At 35.9% G+C, this 27,503-nt stretch overlaps 1 protein-coding gene across 2 annotated transcripts; it reads left to right on the forward strand.

Annotated features, from left to right (window-relative positions):
* On the forward strand, positions 1–26,739 carry ZPBP (zona pellucida binding protein). 2 transcript variants are annotated; one of them, XM_075142410.1, is made up of 8 exons: positions 1–193; positions 3,286–3,411; positions 8,364–8,366; positions 11,298–11,441; positions 13,315–13,533; positions 18,408–18,484; positions 20,191–20,368; positions 26,648–26,739. In XM_075142410.1, the coding sequence occupies exons 1-8, from the start codon at positions 88–90 to the stop codon at positions 26,737–26,739; spliced, it is 945 nt and encodes a 314-aa protein (XP_074998511.1). In that variant the 5' UTR covers positions 1–87. The 2 variants fall into 2 exon arrangements, with proteins under 2 accessions (XP_074998511.1, XP_074998510.1); XM_075142409.1 differs by lacking the exon at positions 8,364–8,366.
* Positions 26,740–27,503: the final 764 nt, after the last annotated feature.

Raw genomic sequence — 27,503 nt, forward strand, 5'->3', positions numbered from 1 at the left:
ATCCATTGATGAACAAGTCTATTAAAGGGTGTAGATTAACCTAAAGTATGCTGCTTGCTTTTTCAGATAAATTAAATAGTTGTATTAATGTCATTGTTTTATCTTTTAACAGTTCAGCCCTCAAAGAGATTTTTAAGAAGTGCAGGGCCAAGACACAATAGCTTAAAAATAGTGGGATCTGTCATATTTCCAGGTATTTTTCTTTAAACATAGTGTAACAAATTTTAGTGAAAATATTGTTTTTACCAAGAAAAGGCCCTTCTTTATCATATCCCTTGTTGTGGAATTGTTTTAAATGGTTTTAAGTCGTTTAATTCATTACAATTCTCTGCGGACTTATGTATACTTAATAGGCTATCCCACAGCATATATTTCTGTCATTGGAATTTATTTTTCATAGTTTTTTTTTATTTTTACTCATAATTTTTATGAAACCAAGATAATTATTTTCTGTAATTTTTAGAAAAATAACAATGTTCTGTGTACTCTTCCACCTGGCTGTAGGACTCTTGCTCCAAATTGCTGGTTTCTTGCACTGTAGGTATTCCAACTTCATCTTACTTGTTATGTACACAGAACCCGAGACTTGAAATTTATCTTATATTCTACAACAAAAATTAAGAAGAGATAAGAATTGATCACTATCTGAGTTAAATCCATCTAACTCCAGAAAATAATATTATCACTTTCTCTGCTCATTAAACAAAACACTTATTGGAAAATCTGAAAATTAAATTAAAGACCAGGCTGTTCCTCATTGCCATATATTTACTCATGTTGCTTTTTCTCTAAATGCACATTGCTGGCTTGGTTTTGGTGATGCTCTTCCCCATAGTTTTCTCCATGTATGTTTTCCAGTTATAGCTTTACTAGTAGCATATCTAGAAGTGATACTTCTGTTGTTTGGGGGAATGCTAAAAAGCAACATTTTTTGTCCTTTTTTTGGTACAAATTCTTAGTCACATCAATTTTTATCCAAAGGTGAAGCAATTCTGGGAAATAATTTGTTTTTAAAGGTTTCTTTTAGTAGTTTAACTTATAATATTATTTAGCATTGATGTTAAATAATGGCTCTGAGTGGTCTAAAGGTTCATCCTATTAGCGTACTTTTTCTCTCTTCTGATTCTGACTCATGTCTGTAAACATGGCTACTACTTGAACAGCACAGGGCAATTTGAAAGTTAGAAGGTAAGATTAAAATGTTTTGTCCCAACTCTGTTTCTAAACAATTTAGTATTAATAAAGAATATTTCCACCTTCTCTGGGACAGACCATTGTGAGTATACTAGACTTGGCTCCAGTGTTCTTCTGAGACGCTGGGCAACATCTCTATTTTGAGCGTTTTTTTCACCAAAATTTGGCTAAATACAATGCTACGGTATTAAAATCCTGCATTTTTAAAATACCTGACATAAATGTTATTTCTTGGATCACTATCTAAGGTAAATATTTTTATAATAGAGAGATATGAACAAATAAGAAAAGTAGCAAAGAACTTTAACTAAAACAGTAAGACTTTATTTTGAAAGAAGAATAATAAGGTTATACCTGGTAGATATTTTTTCAGCCGTTATTTTCTATCATATGCCTTTCTGTTATATTATTCCTATGATACATGTTTACAAAACTGTCATGGAAATTTACAGTGCTGGGACAGAATTTACCATCTTGGCAGGTTATTGTAATAATGACACCATAATTTTGTTACTTTTTATTATGGATATGTATTTTTTTTTAATATTGCTACAAGGCAGAACAAAGCGACCTGGAGGAAATAAAAAACAAAATGTGAAGTGGGAGAGATATGCAATGTTACTAAAGCCAGTCGGTTATACTTTGGAAAAAAGTATAAAGATTTGCAATGGAAAAAGACTAATTGTATTGGCAGTTGCATTAACATGTAGAATTCATATTAATTTTCATGCTTTGTGGTTAAAAACTGAAATACCACCTGTAAATGACATTTATTTCCATGACATACTATTGTACAATTGAAAATATATACTTTGCTGTTTTCTGCAATATAAGCTACTGTAAAAAAATGATTATTAGCTGGGATGGACATATCTCCTGATCTTAAGACTATCAAAATGCTGAAGTTACTCTTATGTATTAAATGTTATATCTAAGTCTTTATTCTGTTTAAAAAAATTAATACTGTAATATGAATGTAAGTGGCTTTTCATTTTTTTAATGAAAGCGAACAATCATACTTGAAGAGGAGAGAAAACTGTGGTGGCATTACCGCCAGTTGCCACAATGGAAAAGTGAAAGCTGTTTTTCAGAGCATTAATCGCTTCCTGCAACAAATACTTAAACTGTTTTCCACTTGCAGGGAATCTGAAATAGTCAATGGTAAGGTAACGTTGTGGTAATTTGCTTATTTGATTCAGTTTGAATTATTAGTCAGATTCTCCAAATCACAAGTGTAGTAGCTGTAATGTTTTATACTAGTTGTAGCTTTTCAGTGGCATTAGGGTATACAGAGCATGGTATATTCAAGTTTAGATCTCACTAGATCATAAATATCTAGCATCCCGTGCTTCTGAAGAGGACAAATGCTTTGCAGAATGTCAGTGGGAAGGGAAATAAAACAAATTGTACACACTGAAATCCTGCATATTATGGAAGTGATTATGACTATACCAATTGTAGCTTTTAGAAACAACTAGAGATCTAGAAGCACCTGTACGCTACAAATCGCATACAAGACGTGCAAACCTGCTTTACCGTGGGAAAAGACAAAGTAAATCCTTACCTTACTCAGTTTGCTTCCTATCTCATTATGTCTGAATTAAACAATAGACAGCTCACATTTAGTGAGCTACAACACTAAACCATTTTTAAGCAAATACATCAAACACTGGTAAAAGGTAATTGCTAATAGAATGGAAACAGCAAGCTTTCAAGTCTGAGTATCCTGCAACTTCACTCTCTCCATGTGTGTGTTGGAGACCAATTGAGGCAGAACACTGCAGAAGCCCATGCTTGTGAGAACCTACTAAGTGACATACTCCATTCAGGAGGATGTTACAGTGCACTGTGCTTCTTGTTTACACAACCAGATAATCCTAGAACTAGAAAGAATTTTCTTCATTTTATTTTCCACAGAAAACAAACCTGCTCTCTATTTTGTATTTCATTTTGATGGTAGAGATATCAGAACCAGTCCCAAAATTAGAACTCCATTCAAGACAGTGTTGAACCACTGTCTTGAAATTTATATAGCTCACTGTTAGGATACTATTGAAAAATACTTGATGCTAATGATAATTTTTTTTTCAGTTAAAGTTTATGTCAAGCTGAATCACAACAGTCCACGTATTTTATGTCTTACAAATCATCTGCGAAACTTAGAACTGATTGATCCAATATTCCAGTGGAATGGACCACGTGGTGGTCTTTCTTCAGGTAAAGATTTATTTTCTTACATGTCCCCCCACACCCTCTCCTCTTTCCCCCGCTCCCCTCCCCAAAGCAGCATGAGGGTTATAAAGGTGGAAATGTAAATGGAGAAGTAATTGAGGATACTTTGCAAGTGTTAGTATGTATATCATATAAATTAACTTTCACTTTTCAGAAAGAAAGGGGTGAGATAACCAAACTAAAACACATTTTCAGATCTCTATAAAGAATGGTGCCATTTCTAAAGAGTGCTAGATGGAGCAGGGCACGTTGCATGCAACAGAGGCTGAGGATGACATTCTTTGATGCATTGAGAGACAGCTGGGAGTGTTCTGCAAGGATAGACTAGTAGGATGATGGGCGGTGTGGTCTAGCTCAACTGCCTGCTCAATGACAGACTACCTTCAGATATATAGTTGCTCAGGGCCTTGACCACTTGAGTTTGGGGAATATCTATCCTTGGAGATTTTCTGTCTTTCTGTCTCTGTGCAACCTGTTCCTCTTTTTTTCTTATTTTCAGTCATAATTTCCCTTATTGCAACTTATCATTGTTGCTGCTTGTCCTTTTGTGGTGCACCTCTTAAAAAGTATGGGTTATTCTTCCCTGTATCTCCTCTTAGGTAGTGAAGGACTGCAATTCCCTCCTTAGACTTCTCTAGGGTAAAAATCCCAGTTTCCTCTGCCTCTTGTCCTATGCTCCAACTCCCTAATCATCTCAGAAAACCTTCTTGTTGACTTGCTCCAGTCTGTTAGTTATCTGTCTTGAACTGAGGAGTCAAAACTGGACACAGTGTTCCAGAGCACCCAATGAGTGCCGAGGAGGGAGAGAATAATCACTTTTTTTGACCTGCTGGATTTACTGTTGCTAATGCAGCCCAGTATGCAGTTAGCCCTCACTGCTGCAAAAGTGTGTTTCTGATTCATGTTGGGTATAAATTCCGTCAGGACTCCCAGGTACATTTTTGCAGGGCTGCTCCCAAGTCATGGCTGGTCCCCATCTGCATATGTTGCTGCTCTTACTCTGTTTCAGGTGTAGGACTTTGCATTTATTACTGTTGAACTTCATGAGGTTTCTGGCAGACTGTCTCTCTAGTTGTGCAAGGTCCCATTGACTGGCAGCAATGTCCTGTAGTGTATCAGTCCCCCCGCCAATTTGATGTCTTTTGCATACTGGACAAGAAGGCATTTAGTCCTGTGGTGTAGGCCACTGATAAAGATGTTAAGCAGTTCTCGTCCTTTTATCAGCCCTGAGGAGAGCTCTTCAAAACTGGCTGCTAGGTAGACCAATCTTCAAAATGACGATGCAGACAGTTTTTCATCCATCTTGTATTCCACTCATCTAGTCCATATGTCCATAGTGGGGCTACAAGGATGTGATGGACGACCATACTGAAATCCTTGCTAAAGGCTTTCAGAGTATATGACATCTGCTGCTTTCACCTCATCCTCAGAGGCTGTCATTTTATTCCAGAAGACTGTCAGGCTGGTCAGCCATGATTTGCCAATGGCAAATTGATGCTGCTTGTTCTCTATCACTGTCTTGGCATTCATGCGTCTGGAAATGACTTCCAGCAGTTGTATCATCTTTGCAGAGCCTGAGGGGAGGATGGCTGACCTGTGATTCCCTGGGTCTTCTTCCTTGCCTATTTTTACGATGGATGTATTTTTTTGGTCTTTCTGGTCATTGGGGACCTCATCACCATCAAAATAGATAACAGTCATTAATTAGTCAGGTCCCTTAGCATCCTCAGATATATCTCATTCTGGTCTATAAACTTGTATATGTCCAGCTCGCTTAAGCAAGTCCCTAACACCACACTTCTCTCTCCCTGTAGCATCTCCTTAAACTCTGGTAGAGCCTGAGGCAGGGCTGGAAAGGAGCCCTTGCTAGGAATGAGTGAAACAAAAGGGGCGTTGCGTACCTCAGTGTTTTCCATGACATTTGTAACTAGGTCATTCAGCCCCATTCAGCCTGGGGACAATATTTTTATTGCTCTTTCTCAGTTGCATGTGTTTCTGTTGGCCCTTCACATCCCTTGCCAGCTTCAACTTCTGGTTAATCTGCTCATGGACAATTTAAACATTCTTTTTCAGAAAGATGCCTCTAGTGAAATCATTGACCTAATCTGCTAGTATGGCATGAAAACCCCAAATCATTGTTTCTGCATGGAGTATGTCGGGCTACTTGTACATATGTTATTTTTCTCACATAACTAGGATTGCTTAGAGATCATGACTGGCTCATCAGCAATATCTTTCCAAGTCTGAGCCGGGAACCTGAGTTCTGTTTTTTTTCTTTCCTTCCGTGTATGTCTCATTTATCATTTAGTGTAATTTCATTTTTAAAAAGGACAATAAGCATTGTGATGAATTTATAAACCTGTTTAATCTCTTATTTTAGTTTACAATTTAGTTTTGAACCATTCATCCTTTTACAATGGCATTGTTTCCAAGTCCTATTTGCTTTCCTCTTAGTCTATACTGCTGTCTGTCAGAACTCTGTCCTTGGTCTCATATTTGCAAGAAACTTTTCCTGTTACACAATCTGAAAAAAACATTTACAACATTGTGATTCTTCATTCTTAATCCTCTACATGCTAACCTTCATAGTGGAGCATTTCACGTTTATATGACATCTAATACTACACCGTGTTTTTGCTCTGAATCTGATAACAGACTTCGCCCTCAGAAGAAATTTTTAGTATTCTTTGCCTCAAAGTGGTATAGGTGGTTTTGCTTATACTTAAGCCTGTGGGCTATGTCATTTTACATGAAACTGTTAGTGTCCCTTGGAATGGATATATTCTGGTTAGCTGAGTATCCTGCATTGTAACTGATACATTTTGATGCCCAGTCTGTGATGCATGTCAGACACAGTATCAGGTATATTGTCATGTGTTTAAGTACTGAGTTTAATCTGATCAGACAGAAGACAACCTCCTGATTCACAATTAACAAAAATTGTCCGTTTCACTCCTCTGGCTTCTATTTACTCAAACTGCAGTTTCAACAGTGTAGAACAGAAAATCGTGGAGACCTCAGACTTCTTCCAGTTGACAGGTTTAAATCTCTTCAGGCAGATTGCTTCAGTAGTATCCCAAGTTGCTATGTCAACCTTGGTTCACTAGCAAAGAAGCTATGGTGGCAGAGGTTCTTGGCGCTGTGGCAACTTCAGGTGTACTAAAATCAGCAGCAGGTGGGCAAAAAACATTTCAGCAAGAGAAGAAAACTTGTGTTTTCCTGAAATAACTTTCTATAGGGATGAGAGAGGTTTTAGAAGAATTATTTTTAAAAAGTGGTAATGAGAGGACTTCAGCTTCAGTCACCACAATTTTGGGTAAATACGACAAAGATACTGCTTAGTCTCCTAGGGCTGTGTCACATTCTTTTTTTTTTGACTCAGAGAAAAGAAAGTATAAACAGACAAAAAGCTATTTAAAGTTTCTAGCTCATGAAATGTTTCCTGTGTAAAAGAATTTGATCATTCGGCCTCCTTTTAGAACAGGTGTAATCCCCTCTAAGTGGTAAAAATAATCTGGGTTTTAGTGTGACTAGTTAGTCTTCTAATATCTATCATAGCAAATTTCCATAACAGTAGGAAATTAGGATTCATGAACCTTGCTTGATACATTATTTCACACTTTTTCAGTATAGTTGTAGGAAAGAAAAGAATCCTTTCAGTGGAAATGTAGAATTGTGAATCAGGTTTTAGGAAAGGCTAACAAAATAGTGCTTCTTGGAATGCTTCAAAATAAATGTAATTATTTAAGCATAAAATCTGTAGGAAGAGAGCCTATCTTTCATTGTACTATCTGTCATAGTTAGAAAAATCAGATTCTCTTTGAGGCACACCAGCCCTTGACACACACTCTAAGAAGGTGTTTTGTGCCCCAAAAGTCTGTCTAGCTATATACATCAAACATCATGACTACAGTAAAAGCTCACAAAGAGCAGTAAACGCTTTTCTTTCTGTAGCCATTAAAAAACTGTTCTGTTTTTTGAACAAGCAGCTTTGTTCACAGGTAGTTCCAGTCCACTTATGTGGAGTTGAAAGAGTAATGAAAAATTAAAGACTGCACAAAATGTAATTTAAAATCATTACAACTTTAAAATTAGCAAGTTGTTTTTCTTTACTTAGCATAGTGACTCTTTTGTACTAAGACCTGGCAATTGTACTTTGAAGTTTTTAAACAGCTGTTGGGCTGGTTGAGAATAAGAGTTTTTCAAAATACACTTTAAATGGAGGAAAAAAACTTTAAAATAATTGATTCTTATGTTCTGGATCTTAAAGTTTTACTGCATAAAACAGCATTTTTGATGTTGTTCTGAACAGCTAAATAGAACAAAAAAGAGAAAGCATTTTGATTGTTATGTCTGAATGCAGACATTGGAATAGAACTGAAAAAAGTGTGTACTATAGTTTTGTAAAACAAAGCGACTGACAAATTAAATACTGCACTTAGCCTCTCAAAGACAAGCTAAACCCCAGATATTCTAAAACCTATCATTGGTATATCAAACAGTTCTTCTGTGGACAGGAAAGGAAAGAATCAGAAGAAATATGAACCTGCTTTTAGTAAGATGTGTGTATCTGTATATTCATGCTATCCTTATAACTGATACATCACTTACACATGTTTCCTGAGAGACTGTCAGAGTCCTGTCTGGACTACAAAACAGAGTATGTTTCATTCCTAAGAAACTTTTCAGGTGAACTCAAGTTTATTATATACTGTGTTAGCTTTTGTTCCTGTACATGTATAATTCATCACTGAATTGCACTGATATTGCATATTTAAATTTGAACATGCTCAGTAGTTTAATCTGAAGATTAGAATTTATGACCTGGATTGATAGTTGTTTCTTAATGTCTGAAAAATCTGTTTCTGAAAAGTCCATTGGCCTGATTCTGCTGTCATTTACTTTTGTTCTTAATATACAATTTCAAAATACAGAAGTTGGTCTACTGTAAAACTGGTCTGAATAAAAGATGGGGTGGGAGGATGGGGAGTAACTTTTTTGGACTGAAAAAACTGGAAGGAGAATCAATCTGTTGGTTTTAAGTTTAGTAAGCAGAGAAACTAAAATATAGGAACACTTTGTTTTAAATATAATTATACAAGGGTATGGAAAGTCAAGGGATTTAGTCTCTGTAACATAATTCTCACAGAAATAGCTCTGTTTTGCATTCTCCTAATTCCTGAGGATCCTGGAAAATGGCCTAGCTTCCTCTTTTAGCATGAATTAAAAAAGAACTTCTGTTCTGTTTTAAAACATGCCAGTTTTCACTGACTCCAGGGAACCTCTGAACTTGATCACATTGCTTTTTTGTCCATCATGCATGTGAAATGCCTCCTGTGTAATAGAGGCATATTAAATCATATAATGTAATTCACATCACAAAATGTGATGTGAAATCCTGCTCACCTGTCTTACTGAACCTGCTGCAGAGGAATAACATGGAAAAAATATTAGATTTAAGAAAAGGGTGGATAGCTTAATCACTTTTAAAAGTTCATTTTAAAGCTAACAGTCTGGTTTGTGAACCCAAATTCATCTGAGTAGGCAGTATTCATCCAGATAATCCCATGGAGCAAGGCATTTTAATTGTGGTTTCTTTTATAACACTGGGGGGGGGGGGGAACAAAACAAAAAACCAACAACATGACATGCTCTTGATTTCATGATCCAAAAGGAGATTCTTTACACACAGACATACCATTAAAATAATTAATGGTTACTATGTAAACATTCTGATCTTTTCTGGTATATGAAGCATTCATTGTTCAAGATAGGATAAAATTCTATAATAAACTCAGTGACTCAATCCATCAGAACACTTTTCCATTTCTGCTGATGTACTTTCAAAAAATATTTGTGACCAGATCTCTTCACTGATTTCCAAGCTTTGTCTTTTGCAGACTTCGTGTCATCTTTGCGGTTCAGTAATGCATTTTATAAGTATAGCAACGCTGTCTGTGATATATTTTAAAGGTGCTCCAGCTATCCAATCAACTAATGGTGTTGTTGCTTTTGGCCCACACAGGGGCCAAAAGCATATGCCAAAGCTCAGAACTATAGTTCTTAAATCTATGCTGGTTTTCTGACAATATTAATCTGATAGCTATTCCAGCATACAGTAGCAAATGACATCCTAGTTTATAGACTTAACATCCTGAGTTTTAATCATCATCAGATTAAAAACCTCTTCATCATCCAAAAAATGAAAGACAGTGTGCCATTAATGTGAGAGCCTAGGCTGATAAGGAATCCCAAACCATTCTTACCAAAGAATTTGCACTTTCAGTCTTTTTAATAGTACTCTTTTTTACCAGCACTTGATTTTTTTTTTAAACACAGTGATATATATGACAAAATTAAATTAATTAAAAGATTAAATGGTTTCTTGACGAACAAAGTTGTCCTACACCCTCCTGCCAAGTACATAAAAAGATGCACCTCAATCAGGCTATTTTTTTCCCAATATCTTTCTTAAAATCACATACCAGGAAAATAAGTGTGCATCGATAGTAACATGTTAGTTTGAATAGGAGTGTGGCTTTGAAGTTAATTGCTTGACTGTACCCACTTACCACATTTTGTTTGGATCATGGTCTGGTCTTTGAGTGCACGAAGTAGATTCCTTTTGGATGAAGCTAATTGGAAAGGTTTGCTTTGAGAAATAATGTATGCTGAATCTGTAAAACCAGATTAGGACTGGTCTGAAGTAAAAGCCCTACGATGCGTGTAGTATAGATCTCATGTCCTTAGCATTGATTTTTTTAGTCTAAAAATGTGCTGCTTTCGCACCACACTAATTGTCTAAGCTTCCATCATCTACATAAAAGGTCTAACTTATTTAGGATGTTGAAAAAGTTTTTTTTTTTTTTTGGCATCTGAAAATGGAAACAAAAATCCGTTCTCAAAATATTTTATCAAAGTGAGTATTTTACCTTGAAGTCTATTATAATTGACTCTAGTGGTTCCCAAGGTTTTCTCTAACAGCTGCTAGCAAGATGGGCTGCATATTACTATTTGAGAAACCCATATCTATATTGTTACTGTCTGAGGACTTTTCAAGTCAGGAAAGGACTCATCAACTGTCATCATGTAATCCACATGCAGGCTACATGGGACAACTGTATGGCTCCTTATCAGTGCCCAAATCTGACCTTAAGCAGTGCTTTCCTTTCTCTTTAAAAAACTAGTTAAAGAACTATGCTCATGATTTGTCCTTTGAAGTAGGATCTTGCTTCCTCTCTGCCTTGAACTAAGGAGTTGTGTTAAGACTTTAGCCACTGTAACAATGCATATCTTTCCATACAGAAGGATTATTTTACAGTCTTAAACATACATGATTCCCACTTTGGCATATACATATAATTTTTTTTTGAAGGTCTTTTATACAACACTTGCTTAACTTGAACTTCCTGTCTTGCCTACTTTGAAGTTTACTGCATGTTATACACTACCAGCAGCACACTGCCTAATTAATGAGGCAGTTCCTGAAGACTGAAAGGTTAGTAGTCAGTTTGACTATATAGAGGTATAAAAAGAGATTATTTGCCCACTTTGTCCTTTTTTCCTGAGAGTTCTTTGCTCTTAGAAGTGGTTAGTGGAGAGAACAATAGATGTCTGAGATCAAATAAAAACAGGTTTCTAGGACTGCTTTGTCAACCAATACTTAAAAACACAGTAGCAATAAGACATATTTGTGTAATGCTGAGCTGAGTGACACCCAATCAGCTTCAGTTTCTGAGACCTGTGCCTTCAGCTGAATCCCTAATATTATTATTTTGTGCACAGCTTAACCGTAAATAACCATTTGGACCCTTACTTTCTGCATTTTCTCATGATGACAACTAAATTTATTTCATTTTTGTGTTTACTAGAAAATAGCAGTGTGCAAATATCACCAACAGGAACTTTAGTATTGAGACACTTCAACCTGAGTGGAGTTTACACTTGTTCCATTGTTTATAAGCTAACAGCAGTGCAACCTGATAAAAAACTTGTAATAAAATATCTTATTTATGGTAAGTTATCAATCCAGGTAAGTGTGTTGTTGCCTTGAAGAAGTTTTATTTTTAAAATGTGTGTTGCTATTTTTAAATAAGTAAGTAGGCTTATTTAGAATTTAATTTGCAGAGATAAAGACATTCTGTTTCTCTGGGATATTGTTTTTAATATTAGTTACTACCAAGCAGTTCATTTAATGTCATTTGCAGAGCCTTAAATGATGCTCAGTGGCTGACTGAGAAACTTATGAATACAGTTCTTTTTAAAAAAACGAAACGTAAAACATAATGAAATGTAACAAACTGGGTAGGCAGTAATCCTTAATAGCATTAAAATAGTATAATTTTAAACTGAATTATTCTTTATGAGATTAATTTTAGCACAGCCGTATGGATTTATTTCACACATGTTAATGCCTTAATTATTACCTATTTTTTAAATACGTATCATTTAATGATGTAATATTTATAGCTTATTCTCTCCTGTTCTGATTACATTTCCTTCTGTCAGCAGGTAAAAAGTCTTTGATAAAGCGAAAGATTGTAAAGGCAAAATCATTTATTCATTACTAGCTCTCCTTTTTTTCTTTAAAGGATATTTTATTCTTGTGGAGATGTAGGCAAGAGCTCCTATTGCCTTCACTAGGAACTATGTCTGATCTTGAATTTAAAATGCGTACCAGTGATCATTTAGAAACATGGTAGAGCACAATAACCTAAATTAACCTCTGATGTAAATTAATTTTGCTTTGTCACGGTAGCCTTCATACAGAATAACCATGACTTTTAGCAGCTAGCTTGCTTGACAGAACTGGAAAGGAAAAAGTTTCTTTGAAACAGTTTTGATGGAAAAGTTTAGAGTTTTCAGTAATGCAGACTTGCATCCTTCACTAAGGATCCAATCTGAATGTTAGCATACAAAATTCAAGTTTCATACTTGTATACAAAAAAATCTGGAATATGCAGCAGCAAGGGAAAGGAAATGGGGGAGGCAAAAACAAAGTAGAGGATCTAATGAGCTGCCTTAATTGGGTACCATATTTTGTATGTTCTGCTTCTCCTTTCAGCTGGTTTAGTTTCTATTCCTTTGTCCTTTCTTCCCCACCGCCCCCTTCTCCTTTCTGTGATTATACCCACACCATGACCACTGTTCTTCATTCTTTTATTCCTATTTTCTATTTAACATTGTGCTCTGTTGATCTTCAGCTTTGGGTAAGTAGCGTGGTTATCATGAAATAGCTAGAAACATGCATTTTATGGTACATTGGCTTATTTGTAAAAGATGCCCAGGGGTGCATTTAGCTTCGCAGTAAAGGTGAAATAATTGATCCATCCATAAATGTATATTTCGTACCTATATGGAATCTTCTTCAGTTACTTCTGCTCACAGAGAAGGAATTCCTGTTCATCTTATTAGCTGCATCCTCTATTGATCTCTGGGGAAGAGGATTCAGTTTTTAAGCCCTTTAAAATACTTTTGTGATAGTTGACTAAAAAATATATAACATACAACTATAACTGGCCATAATGTGTGAGAAGAAATATTGTGTCACTTACTAAAGGGTATTTTGTATGCTGAATCTTAGCTTTCATAATCCTGATCCCTTTACTGTAATCTCCTGTTGATTTAAAAATTAAAAAATTACCATAATAAAGAGTAAGACTTACTTATAGATATAAATAAGAATGTCGACTTGTAAAAATCTCTTAAGTGTTTCCAACTGGCCCAGCATACACTATTTTGTAATTAAAAATTCTCTAGGGGTGCAAAATAGGCTTTGTTTATAAATTAAGGATTTAAACTGGCAATTTTATTTTCAAATACACAAATTACTTTTCTTCTTTTTATTTCATATATGTTCCTCATCATCTTCCACATATTTTCCTGCAGCTTATTCTGATCCTAAAAATTACTATGAGTTCACAGCCCGGTATCACGCAGCCCCCTGCAACAGTTCTCATAATACTTCTTTTGAGAAAGCATTGCTTCAGATACTAAGAAAACTTGTTGCTGAAATTTCTTGTGAGGTTACGTTAATTAAGTCAGAATGCCATCATGTAAAAATGCAGAGAGGAAGTCTACAGAATGAAATCTTCTTTACATTTTCAGGTAAAAATCCACCTTGCTTTTAAAGAATGGTTAGAATTTTTATAGTTAATGGAATGTATTTACTGCTTATACGCAGAAAGTATTGTAAGGGTTTAAATAAAGTTTCTTGATTTTAAAAATGCTTCAAAGTGTTGCATGTGAAATTCATGTCAATATCAAAAAGATAGTTGTTCTACTCAAAAGTGCATATTTTCCATTATTTCAGAAGAACTTTAGAACTTTTTATTGCTGTGGATAGATCAATATGTTTTTAATTTTGTGTCATAAAACATTATCAAGGGAACATTATTCCCTTGTTGCACACTAACATAGGAGGGAAGGTGATACAGTGTATTCTATAACTCCCCAGATTATCTTCATCTAGCCACCTACAACAGGTATATAAATCACTCCATGGATGTGCCTTGGTCTTTATAAACAGCTTCCAAATGACAGACTAAGACTGGATGTCTAATTTTCAAGAACTAAAGTTAAGTGAGATGAACCTCAGTACTTTTCATTCTTTAAGCGGTAACAATAAAAGAGGGAGATTTCATAATTTTCCATTTCTTTAAAACAAAAGGAGCCTAAAGGAGACCTGGTTAAAACTGAGTTGTCAAAAATATTGAGTTGGCTTGATTTAAAGCAAATCTTTAGGAGGCTTGGGAAGATGTCACCAAATTATGGGATATTTAAGGATTCTTACTGAGTGTGATTATGTATTGTAATAATTATAAAACTTTATATCTGATATTTGGGTGTGTTTATACATAAATGAGTTTATGTTCATACATAAATAAGTTTATGTTCATACATAAATGAAGACCTCACAGTGTCTTAGTTACTTATCCTCCTTAGATAAAGATTAGTTATTAAAAATACATTTTCACTTTAACATGAATTTGTTTCCATAAAATGTTTCCATTACCCGCTTTTCACTAAAGGCATTATCTGTGGAAGTCATAGAATAGAATCATAGAATCATAGAATTGTTCAGGTTGGAAAAGACCTTTAAGAGCATCGAGTCCAACCGTTAACCTAACACTGCCAAGTCCACCACTAAACCATGTCCCTGAGCGCCATGTCTACACATCTTTTAAATACCCCCAGGGATGGTGACTCAACCACTTCCCCGGGCAGACTGTTCCAATGCTTGACAGCCCTTTCGGTGAAGAAATTTTTCCTAATATCCAATCTAAACCTCCTGTGGCGCAACTTGAGGCCATTTCCTCTTGTCCTATTGCTTGTTACTTGGGAGAAGAGACTGACACTACCTCGCTACAACCTCCTTTCAGGTAGTTGTAGGGAGCGACAAGGTCTCCCCTGAACCTCCTTTTCTCCAGACTAAACAACCCCAGTTCCGTCAGCCACTCCTCATAAGACTTGTGCTCTAGACCCTTCACCAGCTTTGTTGCTCTTCTTTGGAAACACTCCAGCACCTCAATGTCTTTCTTGTCGTGAGGGGCCCAAAACTGAACACAGTATTCGAGGTGCGGCCTCACCAGTGCCGAGTACAGGGGCACGATCACTTCCCTGTGATTCCCTACTCCTGCTGGCCACACTATTTCTGATACAGGCCAGCATGCTGTTGGCCTTCTTGGCCACTTGGGCACACTGCTGGCTCATATTCAGGCGGCTGCCAACCAGCACCCCCAGGTCCTTTTCCCCCAGGTGGCTTTCCAGCCACTCTTCCCCAAGCTTGTAGTGTTGCATGGAGTTGTTGTGACTCAGGTGCAGGACCCAGCACTTGGCCTTGTTAAACCTCATACAATTGGCCCCATCGATCCAGCCTGTCCAGGTCCCTCTGCAGAGCCTTCCTACCCTTGAGCAGATCAACACTCCCGCCCAACTTGGTGTTCTCTGCAAACTTACTGAGGGAGCACTCGATCCCCTCATCCAGATCATTGATAAAGATATTGAACAGGACTGGACCCAGTACTGAGCCCTGGGGAACACCGCTCGTGACCGGCCACCAAATGGATTTAACTCCGTTGACCACAACTCTCTGGGCTCGGCCATCCAGCCAGTTTTTTACCCAGCGAAGAGTATACTTGTCTAAGCTGTGAGCCGCCAGCTTTTCTAGGAGAATGCTGTGGGAGACAGTGTCAAAGGCCTTACTGAAGTGCAGGTAGACCACATCCACAGCCTTTCCCTCATCCACTAGGCGGGTCATCTTGTCATGGAAGGAGATCAGGTTGGTCAAGCAGGACCTACCTTTCATAAACCCATGCTGACTGGGCCTGATTGCCTGGTTGTCCTGTTTGTGCCGTTTGATGCCACTCAGGGTGATCTACTCCATAATCTTCGCTGGCACTGAGGTCAGACTGACAGGCCTGTGGTTCCCCAGATCCTCCTTCTGGCCCTTCTTGTAGATGGGCGTCACATTTGCTAACCTCTAGTCAGCTGGGACCTCCCCAGTTAGCCAGGACTGCTGATAAATGATGGAAAGTGTCTTGGTAAGCACTTCTGCCAGCTCCCTCAGTACCCTTGGGTGGATCCTATCCGGCCCCATAGACTTGTGTGTGTCTAAGTGGTGTAGCAGGTTGCTAACATTTCCCCTTGGATTATGGGGGCTTCATTCTGCTCCCCTGTCTTCCAGCTCGGGGGGGCTGGGCATCCAAAGAACAAGTGGTCTTACTATTAAAGACTGAGGCAAAGAAGGCATTAAGTACCTCAGCCTTGTCCTCATCCTTTGTCACTATATTTCCCCCCCATCCAATAAAGGATGGAGATTCTCCTTAGCCCTCCTTTTGTTGCTAATATATTTATAGAGACATTTTTTATTGTCTTTTATGGCAGTAGCCAGATTAAGTTCTAGTTGGGCTTTGGCCCTTCTAATTTTCTCCCTGCCTAATAACCTCACAACATCCTTGTAGTCCTCCTGAGTTGCCTGCCCCTTTTTCCAAAGGTCATAAACTCTCTTATTTTTCCTGCCAAAGCTCTCTGTTCAGCCAGGCCAGTCTCTTCCCCGCCAGCTCGTCTTTCGGCACATGAGGACATCCTGCTCCTGTGCCTTTGAGATTTCCTTCTTGAAGAACATCCAGCCTTCCTGGACTCCTTTGCCCTTCAGGACTGCCTCCCAAGGGACTCTGTCAACCAGGCTCCTAAAGAGGCCAACGTCTGCCCTCCCGAAGTCCAAGGTAGCAGTTCTGCTGACCTCCCTCCTTCTCTGACAATCGAAAACTCTATCATTTTGTGATTGCTATGCCTAAGATGGCCTTCAACCATCACATCACCCACAAGACCTTCTCTGTTCGCAAACAAAGTCAGAAATCTCAGTGTCATGTCAATCCAGGACATATTCTTTTTCTTGAGACTTGTTCTCCGAATATTCCTTCTGAACATTGAAACCATATGAAAAGAAAGTCTCAACTCCTTTATGCTGTGAGTGAGGTCTGAAGGAACCTGTAAAACAGTCCCAATGTATGTTCAGTTCACTTGAAGTACTTTCTGTTATTAAAAGAGATATCTAAAACCCGAAGAGATGCTATTTATAATTGTTGAGATGAATGTACATATGAACATCTGCAATATTTTCTTGAACTTTCTGTTTCTAATTATTTCAGCTCTAAAAAGGCCATTGTTTTCATATATTATATTAGATTAGTCACTATGTATCAAGACATGCAATTTGAAAAGTCCCTTTCTGAACTTAGGCTTCATTTTCCACTTTCCAATTTTAATTTTCTTGAAAACTAAATATAATTGCTTATAAAACCAATGAAACTATTAGTTATATTTCTCTAAAAATTGAATTTGTGGTGGATAGCACTGGCATATCTGAAGAGTCTCATTACTGATAGTGTAGTTAGTTAAGGTTAATTCTAAGGTTATTGAAACTACATAAATAAGATTTATCTAATGTGTAGGCTTTATAGAATATTTGAGCATTAGGAAGAGAAATTGTCCAGTTAGAGATTTAGGTGGATGTAAACTTTGATATGACCCAGTGGTAATCTACATGTTCTTAAGTAGCTTGAAGTTTTAGAAAGTATTTTTTGATTTCTAAGTAGCTTTTGGTGTTTCAGAATTAATTCCATGACAGAGGTCGGTAAAGCTCATAATATAAGGAGTTAAATTCACATGTTAACAGATAATTTTAATTAATAATAGTATAATGTACTTAGTATGGCAGCTTACTCTAATGTCAGTTCTGGAGAGCAGTCCAGCAGCTTAGTTAACTATTTCCCAGGCCTTCACCATAACATGTTAGTATTAGTCAATTGATAAGGAATGTGAACCCATGCAAATGGATTACTAAAACATAACTACGCTTTTTCTTCAGTCCATACTTGAAGTCTTCCTTTGGTTCTATGTGTCATAGGCATTCCTATGAGAATGTAAAGGGTTGAGTGGGTGAGGCTCAGGAATTGATGTGTTTGTGCAGGGCAGGGAGCAGGGAAAATCTTTAAAAGCACTAGATATTGACCTGATTGATGGTTCTTGAGAGAAAACTTGAGTCCATTGCACAAATAGTCAGAAGCTTGAACTGTTAGGGTTCCTGGATGACTGTTTTAAAACCTGAGTCTTCATAAAACCACAATGGCAGGCAGGTAATTAGAGACAGAGTAGCTTATTTCTTTTGTAAGGATGCAGATATTTACAAATCTGGGAAGAGTCCAGAATTATACATTTCCTTGCCATTAGAATTCACAAATAAATGACAGTTCCCATAAAATATTTAAGTATACTGAAAATTAGACTTAGACGTGTAATATCTGTAAGAGGACAAGCTCTGTGATTTCTTTAAAACATTGCAAGTTGGACATCTGAAATACGGTAAAAAGTCCTAAATACTTGCATTGGAACTGACTAGAATCTTAAACCAGTAAATAAAAAAAAATGTTGATTTCATTGACCTTGTTCTTCTATAAACAGATTGTGTTTTGTTATAGTTTCTTCCTTAGACAGAGAAAAACACAACAGACTATGTCAGCAAAGTTCTTGTGATGCATCTCATAGACTAAACAAGGTACAGTAGATGGAAGAATAAAAAGGCAACTAACATAATAAGCTACTCTCACAATAAAGTATAATAACATAAAAAATGAAACATAGTTTGTTTAGTAAATTACTAAATCGATATAAAAGTTTTAGTGGATATAAAATTTGTATCAATTAAAATTGCTAATATTCTATTGCCATAATGGATAAGGCAGATCACACTATCAGTCTATATTAAAGACAGTATATTAAGAGTATGAAAAGTGGCAAGACAATCCGGAAACTATGAACATGTGCTATCTTATAAATATCAAACATGCTGTTTTGCAATGGGAGTGCCTTTCCATCACTTCAAAGTGATTTTATTATTGATCTGGCAGAATTTTAGCTGCCTGAAGGTGTTTGGCTTTTACAGTAGAGAACCAGAAGCCAGAGTCTTGCTTACTAGGTTACCTGTTAATTCAGAGGTTCTTAATGGGGAAAGGAGAAAGGGAAGTACAGAAGGAAGTACAGGAGGTATGCAAATCATGCTTTGGGATTCCAGTGGAGGGGTGAGGGAGTCTAAAATAACATTGTACTCATTAAGCAGCTTCCATCCTGTCCACTGAAAAAAACCCTAAATTTCTGGGGGAAGCTTATGATCAAAGTTCATCTTTTTCATACAGACAAGATGATCAAATTAAGAGAGAATGAATAAATTTGGTTTTGCCAATTTGTGTGTGTACTGAACCTTGCCAGCCTATTAAAGGTTTTTTTTTGCTTTTTCTTTTTCACTTTCTATATTAATAAGATAATTAATCCCTATATACAAATGAAGCACTGTCTGGATATAAGCATTGATACTCTTTGCTGTTAGACTTTGTCATATTGCTAATGGGTCTATTTTTTGTTACATATTTTATATACTTTAGCCAGTTAGAAGTCACATTTTTAATTTTAAGTACTATGACTTAGAATCTTTAATATTCCAGTGGAAGACACTTCATAAAAAATGGTCCAAAATTCCTGAGAAAACAAAGGATTTTTAAAAATAAACATTGCCTTTGGCTAGGGAGATGGAGTAGATGAGATGGAATAGAGCTCCTTTGTATCCTAACATTTGTGTGATTCTGTGCTGCTGGTTCTGCACTGATTGAAAGGAATGTTTTTCCTGTCTAGGATTGTATTTGTTTAAATCTTTTTGAGTAAGGGAATTAATCTTCTGTTATTCTATTTGATTGATATAATAATAATAATAATAATAATAATAATAATAATAATAATCATCATCATCATCATCATCATCATCATCATCCCCTTATTTAACTTGGCTTCAGAGACCTTTGGGATTTTCTTTTTATTGAACAGAATAAATAAAGATGGAAAGTATGTCTGAAATATAAGTGGACCTAAATAATAGTACCTATGTAGATGGGAAAGCTGCAAGTCTGTTGATGTTGGGCTACAGATATCTAATGTAGGCAAAATTGCCATGGATTAGCTTTTAAAGTTCTACTTGTATAATCCCCAACACTTTCAAAGACATTGCATTAATTGATCAAGGTTTATCTAAATTAAAACCAACATATCCAATATCAGATTGTCCTCCTGTTTCCATTCAGCTACAATCAAAAGATTTAGCGGTACATCCTTTAAATATTAATCCTAACTCATATTCACATTCTTTTGTCTATTCTTGTATTCCGACCTCTTTCCATCGAAGATTCTGAAAGAATATTATTTGTTTCAATTTAGGCAAAACACCTTATAGAAACATTTTTTAAGCAACAAGTGGAAGTCAGCAGGAAAAGTTCTGAACCGTTGCCTCAAATATACTACATTGAAGGTACTCTGCAAACAGTATGGGTTGATCGCTGCTATCCAGGGTATGGAATGAATGCTCAAATACATCCAGACTGTCCAGAGTGTTGTGGTAAGTGACAAATTCATTTATCATACAAAGTATTAAATACTATTACAATGGTTTTTGCTCTGATTGAACTCAGTATTTCGCTATTTAACTTTATAATTGTTATGCCACACTGTTTTGGTTGTGATCCTGTCAAGTCTGTCAAGGTAACCAGTACTAGATCAGGTTAGTACTTGGGTAGAACTTTTGTAAGACCTTGTTGATTTAGATTTTAAGCCAGACCCATAATTTCTATGGACTGATTTAAATTAAAATCAATCAGATTCAGTTCAGATCTCTAGATAGCAGTGGGGTTTTTTGGAATTAGCATAGAAAATCTGTAATGTGACAAGGTATGTTTCAAGTGCTGTTTCACAGTGAGACAAGACAATTATTTTTGTTCTTAAATTTATAAAAGGGGGCATAATAATGCAATGCTTTCATCTAATTACAAACATAAATGCCACATTCCAGATCTGAGTAAAGTAAGAATAATAGATAAAACAATCATTCTGTGTAGCTTTGCAAAATAAAGTTAAATTTGTAAATATTTGTGATCCATTTGGAAAAATAAGGAAAGGGGAGGAATAAATTCTGGTAATTTTATTTTTGTCAATCCTCATATTAAAACAAGTGATATTACCCTTTTTAGATGCTAACGAGTGGATCGGTGTTTTAAAGAGTGGCTTTGCCAGATTGCATTTCACCCAAGAAAAGGTTATTCATATGATTCCTAAATATTGAGCCTGAAGTCTCAAGGGAACAATGGAAGACAAGACACATAGAGAATAAATTTGTAGTCTTTTGACAGAGATGATTCCCTACAGACCTGGAAATGGTGAAAGAAAACACTGGATTACATATTGAATGACAGTTTACAGAATGGAATACACTTTGAAAAGAAAGAATATGGAATAAAACAGAGACAACTCTAAAATTGCAGGACATGCAAAATGTTTCCATATGTGATCGTTTTTTCCAATTTGTTGTCTTCGTCAGAAGGAACTTAAATTTTTTTGGTCCATGTCTTCCAGCAAAAAGTGACAAATATCTGGAAGGGATATATAAAACCATCAAATTTATTACATTTATTAAAATACAGAATATTGTTGCACATGATTTCAAGGAAAGATACTTGAAAATCAAGTTTAGAAAAGCATGTCTTCTTTAGGATGATTTGTTTTGTACGGACTGCAGTTTTGTTTTGGGCTTTCCCCCAGAATATCTTACTCCATTCTAAACTAATTTGTATTCCTTTTTTCTTCAAGACACAACTTTCATCTTAGCTCTGGTGGCCGTTTAACATAAGTAATAAAAAACAATAGTGTTATCTTAGCTGCTGTGCTCCTTTACCTCCTGCACTAGACAGAAACACTACATAGCCCTACACCAGTGTCAACCCAAGAAGCTGATCCCTGTTCAGCTGGGATCGTAACAGACACCTCTTTGGCAGATACAGGGGCAAGCTTTCACATCTGAGGTACCCAAGAATCTGAAACAGTCAGCCCTGAAACTTGACTGATTACTGCTTCCCATAGTTAAGGATGTCATGCTGTCAGCATGCTCAAATATGCACTCTTTTCCTTAGTTGACCTCTTGGTAAAATTAGTAAATTCCTTTCCCAGAATCCAAAACACTGTATCATAGGCAATAAAACTGAAAGGGTCCTCTGCTTATCATTCTACCTCAAGACAAGATATGAGCTTCAGTTATTCCTGACAGATATATCCTGCATAATCTTTAAAACCTCAGAAGACTACATAGACTCCCAAGGAAATATAACTCAGTATTGCACATCCTCACCAATGGAAAGCTTTTTTCTAAGATATTTATGTAATTTCCCTTGATGTAGTTTATATCTGTTACTTCTTGTTCTGTCTCAGTAAATCTGGAAATGATTCTGTTAACTTTATCTTTGAAATAGCTTTTGTATATCCTAGAAGACACTGATCATTTTCTGATATTGTCTTCATTGAACTAAACCACCCCAAGTTCAGTCTTGTTGGTTGTGTTTGATATATCTCTGTTCAGCCTGATTACTGTCCACTATAGATTCTCTTCATTTGTTTTTAATGCCTCAAACTTCATGCAGTGGTTCTCAGGAGACCATGCTAACCTGGGAGAATTAGTTGTGATTTGCTAAAATCCCTAGATCTGTTACTTAAATAGAAGATAAAATATTTTCCCTATACCTTTGTTGGTGGGGGAGGTTTTTCTGAAACATGCTCTTACTCATAGAAACATTTTGACAAACACATTTCCATGGAAGTACAGCAGCGTTCAGCTTCTTGGGTTATCCAATAGTTTCCCTTGTAGTTGCAAGAACCAGGTCCTTGTAATCCAGTTAAAACAGTTTTAAGGTCCATTTTAGAACTATTTGGGAGTCTTGGTCTCTTTAGCTACTCTTGTTTTGTAGTTAGAAGATCAAGCTTTCAATCTAAATTAATTAATGGAAAGTTCATACTCATTTGCCCTGATGGGGAGAATGCCCTTTAGCTTAAGTACATTTTTTTTGTCTCCTATTTTATAATCAGAACAAGTCAACTACTTTCTATCTGCTTTTGTAAGAGTTTGCATTCAGCAAACCTGTATCTCACATGCCCTATTTTGAGTTTAATATTCTTGCACAGGGGTGACTAGAATTTAAAATGGTGTTTCAGATGAACTCTTACCAGTGCCTTTTACATCATTAGTGCTTTTCTTTTGGTCCTAGGAACCTCTCTCTCAAATGATGTAACAGTCCCACGCTTCCCCTTTTCACTGTGAGTGATCGTGCTCACAAGTCCTCTTTAAGCAAATTTACAGGCCTTTCTCATTCTTTTATTTCTTCCTGCCTATTTAAATCTTGTCCTCATTCACAGCTTCTTCCAGTTTTGTTGTCAGCATAGTTCATTGGGACTTCTGATAATCTTGTTAGTGGAAATATTTAGTAAAGTCTGTCTAAGAGCAAGCTCATGAGTAATCCCTTTAGCAATTTCTCTCCAACTCTTATTTCCCTTTTAAGCATCATTCAGTACTCTTTTTAAAATTTCATTCTAATCGTAGTCTTCTGTAGTTTATTACATTTGTATGTTCTGCCATATCAGGTGCTTTCAAATTAATTACGTGTTTATCTTCACTGTAAAACAACATCAAATTGTATTACTTTCCGCTTACCTGCATGTGTTTCAGCATTCATTCATGAAATCTTTACATAGAATAGAAGTCTGATCAGTTGTTCTGTGGTTTTTTGGATTCTTTTTTCCTTTTCTGAAAAATTTATAATACATTTCTTACCAGTCATTGGTTAGCACCAGTCATAGGGTTATCACCACAGATACACTGCAAACCTCGGATTATCATCTGTGTTACCCTTTCACGGGGCAGTTCTATTTTAGAACATGGAAACAGATGTTACTCAGACTTTCTAATTTAAGTACATTAATCTTTGAATAGTGCAACTGTTTCTAGTCTCCGGGTCTTGATAAGGATATGACAGAATGGAAAAGGTTATGGGGTAGGCCCAAGAACATGGAGAAATAAAAAAACCTATGCATATCGTCTGCAGGTTTCATAAACAAACCTACCCTATTTTTACTTCTCACACAGCAAAATAGCTGGATGTTCAGTTATACCTGTTCTCTTTCCCCTATTATTTTTAGAATATCTAGTTTCATGTAGTGTTCTAGTAGTTCTGGTTCCTCCATGCTGTTGTGCAGGGCTCTGTGACCAATGCATCATTTATTTCACACTGCCATCACACAATTTGTGCGCTAAGCATAACCCATTCACTTACTGCCTCATCTACCAATCTAAATCTCCTGTATTAGAACTTGCATTCATTTTCTTCCCCATGCTTCAGTCTTGTGTTCTTTTATATCGTACTATATCCTAATTTGTTTTTCCCCCTCTGCTTTTATATCAAAATGGCTTTAAATATTGAGCTATTGTTTTACCTTCCTCTCCCATTTTCTAGTCTAAATCTCTTTCTGAATTAGTCAATTAAAATGTTAAGCTGATTAGTCACTGTGTGATGTACCTATCATCTTTAGAGAAATCTTTTTGGCAGAAAACACTGGTGGTAAAACATAAAAAATTTTGTTCATCAGGTACCAGATAAGGAAGAGGCAGAACCCTTTACTGAGTGATTTTGTAGTGGCAATGACTTAAAGACATGGAGTTACTGCTGATTAATAATTCCATTTAGTCTTCTGCCTCTGTAAAGCAGTCTTGAATAAACAGAATTGATGAGTATAAACTGCTTAGAAATTATTTCATATGATTTTATCTTAATTTTAATGTTTTTCTGCTTTTAAAGCCCTGTTTTATGTTAAATAAAGCACTTTATTCCAGGAGAAGTTAATTAAATATTTTGGTAACAGGTACATGAGGTATGATCCACCATTAAATTTTTCTTAACATAGGCAATTGAGTCACTTTCACATCATCAAAATTTCTAAATATAATTTTTCTGCTTTATAAATCTATTTTTTTAAATTTTTTTTTTTTAAGTCAGATGTAGCTGTGAGATTAATACAGTACAAAATGTCCTATGTTTCTTAGGGCTTCTCTGGAGAGACAATTTGATATCATACCCTGTACTAGCTTTATGAAATATTTTTTGTCCTGTATTATTATTCTTCAGAGCTTGATTTCTGTGGTATTTTTAATAGATTAGATACTGAATAGTCAGTTCTAATTTGGTTTTCTTCAGTTCTTTCTCACAGTATGGTGATTATTTATATTACTGAAACATAGTAACTTGAAAGTTCAAAAGGAAATACATTATTCAAGAGAATATTGAATAGTCCTAAAAATCTGAAGAGAGTGCAAAATACTAGTTATCTTATAGGATACACAAACAAATTTAGATGCTGTGTGCATTTCAGTTTGTGAGGTGTGAAGTGGCAAGTATATAAAATACGCTGTAAAGAGAGAATATTTTGCTAAGGTGTTTATAATTTCAAAGTGAAGTTATACCAATAGGAGTTTTCCATTAGTAAAAAGATTGAAACAAGTTAAGTTTACTGGTTAAATAAACTTTCCAGCAGCTGGCTAAATAAACTAGAAGTCCCTACTTCAGATTCCTTTCTCTTTTTCATGCTTTCTGCTAGATAGCAAACAGATGATGCTTCTGAGAAATAAACTTTTTATCCCATTGTAAGAGAATTGCTCCAATTAAATAAACTGAAAATTCTGAAGGATTTACTAGAAGTATGCCTATAATCTTCAATAAAGAGAGTAAAATTATTCCTCTGGTACACAAGATGATTGATTTTCCAGACAGAAAGGTTGGAAAATGCCTTTACTTACATGTATTTGTAAAGCTTTCTCTTTCCAATAAAGCCATCTTGGTCTGCCTATACTAATGTACAAAAAAGGCAAGGTTTTGACATCATCTGCAGAGGACTCCTTCTCTCTTGCATTTCATAAGACCTCTAAAACCCTCTTCAGTCAATAGCAGTGGCAAAAAATGCTAGGCAAGCTAATAACAGCCACTGGGGATCAAGCGAATCCTGCCAGCCTCATCAGACGAAGACAAACCAAACCAAATACTGAAAATTCTGCTGAAGGTTTGTGCAGTAGTGACTAAAAAGTCATTATTAAGCCAGGCAAAACCCAATAACCAGATAAGCGCCGATTCTGCAATAGGAAGGAAGGTCTTAATTACCTTTGCATACTTAATACTAATGCTGTTAATTAAAGATCTACCCTAAAGAAAGGCTACCATTGCCAAATTGAAGTATGATTCAGGATAGTCATAACCAGAAAGCTCAAACTCTGCTTTTTTTCTGCCAAGAGCATAATGCTGAGTTAGTCTTTTGTGATGAAGTCATTCTGCAGATGACTGTACAGACTTCATCAAATGGCGTAACATGATCCAACAGGAAAAAAATGTTTCATTCAGAACACTTGTTCTGCATCATACACTGATTTCTGGTTTGGTGTATTATTTTTGCACTACTTCTTAATAATTACCAGAGCTTAGATTTTTAGCTTTATTTTGTCTTGTATTACTTATACAAGCAGCTATAGCAGTTTATTTAAAACATTATTGGACACAGGCCATATTAAAATGTAATTGATGGACATATCCCCTGTAAGCACATGGAGTGAAAAGTGATGAAGAGAAAAATACGGTGTAATAAATAGATGATGTATAAAATATATACAATTTTTTCATCATCAACTAGCAGAATGCTAGAAAAAATCTGATCTTTTTTCCAAATAGATAAAGATGCATTCTAAGCATTTCAAATGTAAATATTTTTTTAATAATATCACTTAAATTCCACATTTTTCCCTTGTTTTTTTTGTCCATAGTTATATGCAGCCCAGGATCATACAATCCTAGTAATGGAATTCACTGTGTTCGGTGCGACAGCAGTTTGATATATGGAGCAACAAAGTGCTAACGGCTGAGGGATCTGCACTCTTGCAATAGCTCTTATGTATTTTAACATGGTAATATTAATAAATATTTTTAAAATGTGTACAGTTTGTTTTGGTTACATCAATAGAATACACTTGCTTTTAAGAAATAATGATTCATCAGCATATTGGTAAAATGTTTCAGGTCACACCACTTATGACTACTTAATTTTTAAGGTCTTTAGAGTATCTGCTAGGTTAATACCAATAGAGACTACTAACTATTTAAATCACAAGAAGAAAATACATAAGTAGAGGTATTTTATATACTTAGTCCTTTGCTGATAGACCTCAGCTCCTCTCGACATGGACTGGTGTATATCGTAGTTTTCATCTACCTGTCCATTCAGCTGTTGGTTAAGAGGATTATAGTGAACAGCTTATGGTGTACATCCAGCACTGCAAGGTCATGAATATTGCAATGTAGCCTCAAATGCAAAAACATCCTGAAAACTTTATTTCAAGATGAATTATAAGATCACTACTGACCGGTTGGTAACTTCTTCCCAAAGAATGTAAAATTCCACTTGGGTCAGTCATCTGTTCCACCTTTAAAGACACCATGTTGAGCATAACACTTTTGCTCTTACCTGAAGAAAACAAACAGTAACATAAAATACCACGGTACTTTTTATGACACTCATCTTATTTACTTTTGTAAGACTGTTGAGAATTATTAAGTGGTTGGCTCAATGCATTCCTTGTCATTGTCAGTCATTAACAGCCTTATTTAAGTTGGTATTCAGTA

Source organism: Calonectris borealis, chromosome 2 (assembly GCF_964195595.1).
Source record: "Calonectris borealis chromosome 2, bCalBor7.hap1.2, whole genome shotgun sequence".
In the NCBI taxonomy this organism is placed as follows: domain Eukaryota; kingdom Metazoa; phylum Chordata; class Aves; order Procellariiformes; family Procellariidae; genus Calonectris; species Calonectris borealis.

Excerpts from the sequence above, each read along its gene's own strand:
- ZPBP (XM_075142410.1), top strand. The coding sequence starts at position 88 with ATGTCATTGTTTTATCTTTTAACAGTTCAGCCCTCAAAGAGATTTTTA. Across the intron at positions 194-3,285 it reads GGGATCTGTCATATTTCCAG|TTAAAGTTTATGTCAAGCTG; the intron begins GTATTTTTCTTT and ends TTTTTTTTTCAG. Across the intron at positions 13,534-18,407 it reads AATCTTCTTTACATTTTCAG|TTTCTTCCTTAGACAGAGAA; the intron begins GTAAAAATCCAC and ends GTTTTGTTATAG.